Raw genomic sequence first — 6977 nt, 5'->3', positions numbered from 1 at the left:
AACTCTTGGTTTTAGTGAATCTTATTTTGTTCTTAATTATATAGTGAATGACTTACTAGCTCACTACCTAGAAACCACGTATTTTTGTGCTATTGTTAATCACTCTTGATTATTTTTATTGGTATTTATGCACTTGTTTCCCATGTGGGCCTCTGGTCTTTTCGGGGACAACAGGACAGTGTTGATTATTGGTATCGTGCCTAGACTTTATCAAGTTAGTGAAGAACAGCTAGGCTCCATCCACACAGGCCAGTTCCTGTGTGGGGTAAGGAGCTCCAGAGCCTGAAGACAGGGAACGGCCAGCACCTACTGACCCAGGGCACGGCTCCTCACCTCCCTTCTGTGGGTCCAGAGCATTCCTGGGCAAGGGGCTGAGGGGAGGAGGCTGGCGGCCCGTGCCAGGCCTGGGCTCAGGAGCCAAGGCTGTGTGTGAGCCCGCCCCACCCTTGTCTTTGTTGCCCATGTGTCTCTGCGGTCGCTGTTCACAGTAGATTAGAGTGGCAGGCTTCTCCAGTGTGGGCACTTCCTGTGGACTTCAGTGCGGTGCGGAAGCCTTGTGGCACACCTGGGTGCGTGTGCATTGAAGGCCTCCTGGTCTCCAAGGCGTGTTTATACTGCATAATCACTTACGTGTGGTCAGCTGTTAACGTTTTGTTTAAATTTTTTACACTATAGCATTTTCGCAATGGTTTACAGAACTCATGGAATTATTTTTATCAGTATGGGACTTCAAATTAAACCTCTCCGTCTTTACTGTGCAGGTCTCCTTTGTGCTCGCGTTGAGGGACGCACTGTCTGGCGCAGAGGCGGTTTCGGCCCGCTGGCCTGCCTGGCCCTCCTCCTCCTCCTCCTCCTCCTCCTCCTCCTCCTCCTCCTCCTCCTCCTCCCCTCCTCCGCGTTGCTCAGGGTCACAGGGCGTTGCCACGCAGCCCAGGGTCACCTCTCAGCTGCTCTGAGAGCCCGTGAGTGGGGAGCCCCTGGCCCAGGTGCTGTTCCAAACGAGATGGTTCTGCCAAAACCCCAGGGAGCAAGTTGGGATTTGCCCCATAGCACTGCATCCCCAAATGCCCGGGGCCCCAACACCAACCTGTGGGCTTTGAGAAGGGGATGCCATGCTGGCTGAGCAGCGAGGTGAGCCTCTGGATCTCCTCGGTCAGCTCCGAGTGGGCCTAGAGTGGGAGTGGTAGGTCAGCGTGGCGCGGCAGGTCAGGCCTCCGTGGCCGGCTGTCCTGACGCCCTACCTTCCTGCACGTTTCCAGACTCTCCAGCCCCACGGCCTTTGGCGCCCCCTCCCGGGCAGGCGAGTTTCCTCCCAGGGCCGTCATGTAGCCAGCATCCTCAAACAGCGCCCTCAGCAGCTTCTTGTAGCCCTAGAGGTGGACGTGGCACGGGAGCAGGGGCAGGGGCAGGGCGTGCGGGTCCCGGCTTCCCCCAGGTGGGCACAGGCTCACCTGGGAGGTGATGAGCTCGTCGGCCAGGTCCTGCGCCAGCTTGTCCCAGCGCCGCTGCAGCGCCTCAGGCAGGGTCGGGTACACTGGGGACAGGGGCGGGTTAGAGGAGCCCCAACTGCCCTGCCCTGCCCTGCCCTGCCCCGTCTCACCTAGCAATGAATGCGGGTGGCAGACCAAGGGCGTCTCAAAGGTCAGGGCGTAGACACAGGTGCTGGGCTCCGACACGTGGGCCAGCCGGTTGCTCTCTCCACAGGTGAGCTCCACCTGGGGAGGAGGCTTCAGAACGGGCGTGGGTCCAGGCCCTCCCCCGGCCTCTCCCAGCCCTCACCTTGCTCTGGCGGCTCCGGGTGCGACACGAGTCGCCCTCACTCATCCACATGCCGGTGAAGGTGTTGTTGCTGATCTCCCACTCGTGCCAGATGCTGGGATGGGCAGGAGAGCAAGCTGGGGCGGGAGAGCAGAGCCCCGCCCCCACCCAGAACCCCGCCCCCGCCACTCACCCTAGAATCCCGCTGTAGGCGTTCCAGCGGAAGGTCTGCTCATGTTGGGTCACGTTGTGAAATGGGCAGAACTCATACTTGTAGCTGGGGACACGGGAGCATCGAGCCACCCCTGGGCACTGCCACCCCGCCGCGCCCCTCGCCCCCCTTCCCTGTCCCGACCCACACTCACGTGGACTCCACCAGGCTGAAGCACTTGCCAGACAGCCTGAAGAGATGAGCAGGCCCTGGGGAGGAGAGCGCTACTGTGAAAACGCCAACACGCTGCAAGGCCTAGGGGCCACAGACCGAGACACGCCACCTGGGAGGGTAGTGGCCCCCAAAGCCCATGTCTGTCCCCATGGAACCCAGGAGCCACGAGACGCTGCCCGACCCAACCTCCAGGGCCAGTCCTTGTGATGGCCCAGAGCACCGCCAGGCCGGGCCGGTGGGGGCCGGCGCACACAGCAAAACCGGGGAGATGACAGGAAGTGAGGCAAAGCCCCAGGAGAAGAGCAGCAGGTGCCAGTGCACATGCCCGTCATCATCTCTAGTTAACCATCAAGCAAAAACCCAAAGTAGCCGGGCGCTGGTGGCTCACGCCTGTAATCCTAGCTACTCAGGAGGCTGAGATCTGAGGATCGCGGTTCAAAGCCAGCCCGGGCAGGAAAGACTGTGAGACTCCTATCTCCAATAAACCACCAGAAAAGCGGAAGTGGCACTGTAGCTCAAGTGGTAGAGCGCTCGCCTTGAGCTGAAGAGCTGAGGGACAACGCCCAGGCCCAGAGTTCAGGCCCCACGACCGGACCCAAAAAAAAAAAAAAGAGGTCTGGGAGGTTGGCTCAGGGGCAGAGTGCTTGCCTCGCATGCATGAGGCCCTGGGTTCAATTCCTCAGCACCACATAAGCAGGGGAAAAAAAAGCCGGAAGTGGTGCTGTGGCTCAAGTGGTAGAGCGCTAGCCTTGAGCTGAAGAGCTGAGGGACAGCACCCAGGCCCAGAGTTCAGGCCCCAAAACCAGACCCAAAAAAAAAAAAAAAAAAAAAAGGAAGAAACCTCCCAAGAAAAAGGCCAGTTTCTGGGCTGGGAAGGTGGCTCAGTGGTAGAGCGCTTGCCTTGCATGCTCAAGGCCCTGGGTTCGATTCCTCAGCACCACATAAGCAAAAAGAAAAAAGCCAGAAGTGGCACTGTGGCTCAAGTGGTAGAGCGCTAGCCTTAAGCTGAAGAGCTGAGGGACAGCGCCCAGGCCCAGAGTTCAGGCCCCACAACCGGACCCAAAAAAAAAAAAAAAAAAAAAAAAGCCCAGTTTCACCAGTAAATTCTGCTGACCATCTAAAGCATTTATACCAACCCTTCTTATACTTTCAAAACTTGAAGAGACCACAACCCAGCTCACTCCATGTAGCTCAGCTATCAGCCCAACAGAGACATCGTGGAAACTGACCAACACACTGCATGAACACGATGCTAAAATCCTAAACAAACTAGACAAGATGGCTCACACCTATAATCCCAGCTATTCAGGAGGCTGGGGATCACAGTTGGAAACCAGCTGGGGAAGGAAAGTCAGTGAGGCATCTCTAGTTAACCAGCAAAAAGCTCTAAGTGTAGGTGTGGCTCAGGTGGTAGATCACATGTTGAAAGTTCTAGCACGTGTGTGTGCGCGCGCGCACACACACAGCATGGCTTAAGTGGTAGAGCATCGACTGCCAGCAAGAAAGCTAAGTGCAAGGCTTTGGGTTTAAGCCCTGGTACCAGCACAACCAAAATCCTCAACACTAATAAACCAGGCTCAAAAATGAGGGCTGGGCCGGGCACCTGTGGCTCATGCCTGTAATCCTAGCTACTCAGGAGGCTGAGATCCGCAGATCACAGTTCAAAGTCAGCTCGGGCAGGAAAGTCTGAGACTCCTATCTCCAATAAACCACTAGAAAACTGGAAGTGGCGCTGTGGCTCAAGCGGTAGAGCACTCACCTTGAGCTGAAGAGCTGAGGGACAGCGCCCAGGCCCAGAGTTCAAGCCCCAGGACTAAAAAAAAAAAAAGGCTGGGGGTGGGGCTGAAGTGTGGCTCAAGTGGTAACCTGCCTAGCAAGATCAACGGTCCAGGGTTCAAATCCCAGAGAAACAAATGGGGGGGGGGGCGGGCAGCTGAGGCTGTAGTCAGTGGTAGAGGGCTTGACCCCCAGCACTTCTGAATAAAAATCTTAGCAAACCAAACTCAAAAGTAGAAAGGAAAATACTCGGTCAAGTGAGGAATTTTCCCTGAACACAAAGCCAACCAGTATTGATACACCACACTCACAGCATTTGGTAAACCACATCGATGGGATGGAGCGGGGCTGCATGAACCATTTCAACTGAGACAAAGAATAAATTGCCAGCCTGGCACCAATGTCTGTGAGACTTGTATCTCCAACTACCTACACCAAGGAAGCCGGCAATTTATTACCAAAAAAGCTGGGAATGAAGCTATGGCTCAAGTGATAGAGCGTTAGCCTCAAGCAAAAAACCTTAGAGACAGTGCCCAGGCCAAGTTCAAGCCCCAGGATAGTGCGCTCGTGCACACACACACACAGAGTACACTTTCAGAAAGCTGCACTTCACATGCTACGTGCTCACGTTCCACGCCCTCCGACCGTGGGGTGAGGGCATCCTGTGCACATCAGAACGGTCAGCCAGCCAGGCCCCAGCGGGAGTGTGGGGAAGGGACGGGGCAGCTGCTCCTGGGCCATCCTCCTGCTGTTGGAGGCTGGGCCAGGTGCTTGTAGCTTTGGGGGCGCCGGCTCTTCTGAGGAAGTGTACTGGCCTTCCTAGACAGCCGGCTACAACCTGTCTTGATGTCCTTCTGCTCCCGACACTTGGCGCTGGACTCTTCACCACCAACCCTGCCCACTGGTGGGAGGCAGACCCAGGAGGATCTTTGTAGCAAGAACTCGTCTCAAAATAAGAGGCCTTGCAAGCTGGGCACTGGTGGCTCAAGCCTGTCATCCTAGCTACTCAGAAGGCTGAGATCTGAGGATCACAGTTCAAAGCCAGCCCGGGCAGGAAAGTCCATGAGACTCTTACCTCCAATGAACCACCAGAAAACTGGAAGTGGTGCTGTGGCTCAAGAAGTAGAGCGCTTGCCTTGAGCTGAAGAGCTGAGGGACAGCGCCCAGGCCCAGAGTTCAAGCCCCACGACCCACACACTCACACACACAGGCTGAGGATGAAGCTCGGTGATCAGTTCTTGTGGCACTGACTCATTCTGTTACGGTGTACAGGATAGGAACTGCCCAAGCTGCTTCCCTTACAGGGGGCAGAATCAAGACCCCAAACAGCCGACACCTGGAGGAACGCCTGACCCCCTCCACCCACAGGTGAAGCCAATGCAGGCACCTGGGCAGTGCATGCCCACAGGTGAGCCTGTGCAGAGCCCTTCCCAGTCACTGGGCATACACCCTCCTAGACAAAACCGAGTCGTGGCTCCTTCCGAATGCTCCTAGCTCTCCTTCTGGGGGCAGGGCAGTGTCCCGGGTGCACCAGCCCATCTGCAACACCTCAGACGCCAGCGGTAAAAAGTGCTGACCTGGCCTGGGAAGGTGGCTCAGTGGTAGAGCGCTTGCCTCGCATACATAAGGCCCTGGGTTCGATTCCTCAGCACCACATAAGCAAAAAAGTCAGAAGTGTGGCTCAAGTGGTAGAGCGCTCGCCTTGAGTTGAAGACGAGGGACAGCGCCCAGGCCCAGAGTTCAGGCCCCACGACCGACAAAAGAAAAAAGAAAAAAAAAGGCGCTGATGGCCTCTCGGGTGTTGACGCGGGGCCTCGGGGCCCCTGGTCCAAGGCGCCCGGGTGGGGCCCGGAACTCACCGGACAGGGGCGACGGCTCCCTCTTGGGCTGGAGGCGGCTGGTCTGGGGCAGGAACGGGTTGTTCAGCCTGGTGGACACGGCGGGTCAGCCTGCGGGCAGGCGGCTGGGGCCGCGCATGGACCGCCCGCCCGCCCCGTCCCGCCCTGAGCCTCCGGCCGGCCCGGGCCACCGCCCGCCCCGGGCCCCGCCGCTCACCCGAACGTGTTGGGCTCCTCCACCACCTTCATCTTCGCGGCTCCGGCCGGCAGGGGCCCTGCGGGGAGCGGGGCGGTGAGACGCGGGTGCGGGGTGAGACGCGGGTGCGGGGTGGGACGCGGGGCGCGGGGCGGTGAGACGCGGGTGCGGGGTGCGGGACGCGGGGTGCGGGAGCGGGGCAGTGAGACGCGGGTGCGGGGTGCGGGACGCGGGGTGGGGGTGCGGGACGCGGGGTGGGGGTGCGGGACGCGGGGTGGGGGTGCGGGACGCGGGGTGGGGTGCGGGACGCGGGGTGGGGGTGCGGGACGCGGGGTGGGGTGCGGGACGCGGGGTGGGGGTGCGGGACGCGGGGTGGGGTGCGGGACGCGGGGTGGGGGTGCGGGACGCGGGGTGGGGTGCGGGACGCGGGGTGGGGGTGCGGGACGCGGGGTGGGGGAGCGGGACGCGGGGTGGGGGTGCGGGACGCGGGGTGGGGGAGCGGGACGCGGGGTGGGGGAGCGGGGCGGTGGGACGCGGGGTGGGGGTGCGGGACGCGGGGTGGGGGAGCGGGGCGGTGAGACGCGGGGTGGGGGAGCGGGACGCGGGGTGGGGGAGCGGGGCGGTGGGACGCGGGGTGGGGGAGCGGGGCGGTGAGACGCGGGGTGGGGGTGCGGGACGCGGGGTGGGGGTGCGGGACGCGGGGTGGGGGTGCGGGACGCGGGGTGGGGGTGCGGGACGCGGGGTGGGGGAGCGGGGCGGTGAGACGCGGGGTGGGGGTGCGGGACGCGGGGTGGGGGTGCGGGACGCGGGGTGGGGGAGCGGGACGCGGGGTGGGGGAGCGGGGCGGTGAGACGCGGGGTGCGGGTGCGGGACGCGGGGACGCGGGCGCCGAGCCACCGACCGTGCGCCGCCAGCCCGAGCAGCAGCAGCAGCAGCAGCAGCAGCAGGCGCGCTGGCCGCGCCGCCATCGCTCCGGCGCGCGACCCCGTGCCCGCCTCTCGGGTCACGTGGGCGTGGAACCCGG

The 6977-nt window shown here is 61.1% G+C and overlaps 1 protein-coding gene across 1 annotated transcript; it reads right to left on the bottom strand.

Annotated features, from left to right (window-relative positions):
* Nucleotides 1–643: 643 nt before the first annotated feature.
* Nucleotides 644–6959, bottom strand: Gnptg (N-acetylglucosamine-1-phosphate transferase subunit gamma). The gene is made up of 11 exons (XM_070019913.1): nt 6855–6959; nt 5975–6032; nt 5779–5846; nt 2124–2178; nt 1952–2035; nt 1780–1873; nt 1601–1715; nt 1452–1534; nt 1242–1370; nt 1088–1169; nt 644–1009 (listed from the first exon to the last, which is right to left on the bottom strand). The coding sequence occupies exons 1-11, from the start codon at nt 6919–6921 to the stop codon at nt 909–911; spliced, it is 936 nt and encodes a 311-aa protein (XP_069876014.1). The 5' UTR covers nt 6922–6959; the 3' UTR covers nt 644–908.
* Between the last annotated feature and the right edge of the window lie 18 nt (nt 6960–6977).

The sequence above is a fragment of the Dipodomys merriami genome, unplaced genomic scaffold, assembly GCF_024711535.1.
Source record: "Dipodomys merriami isolate MVZ:Mamm:240054 unplaced genomic scaffold, mDipMer1.0.p SCAF_137, whole genome shotgun sequence".
NCBI lineage: Eukaryota > Metazoa > Chordata > Mammalia > Rodentia > Heteromyidae > Dipodomys > Dipodomys merriami.
Note: the sequence above shows the minus strand (reverse complement) of the source record. Positions and strands in the feature narration are given on the sequence as shown.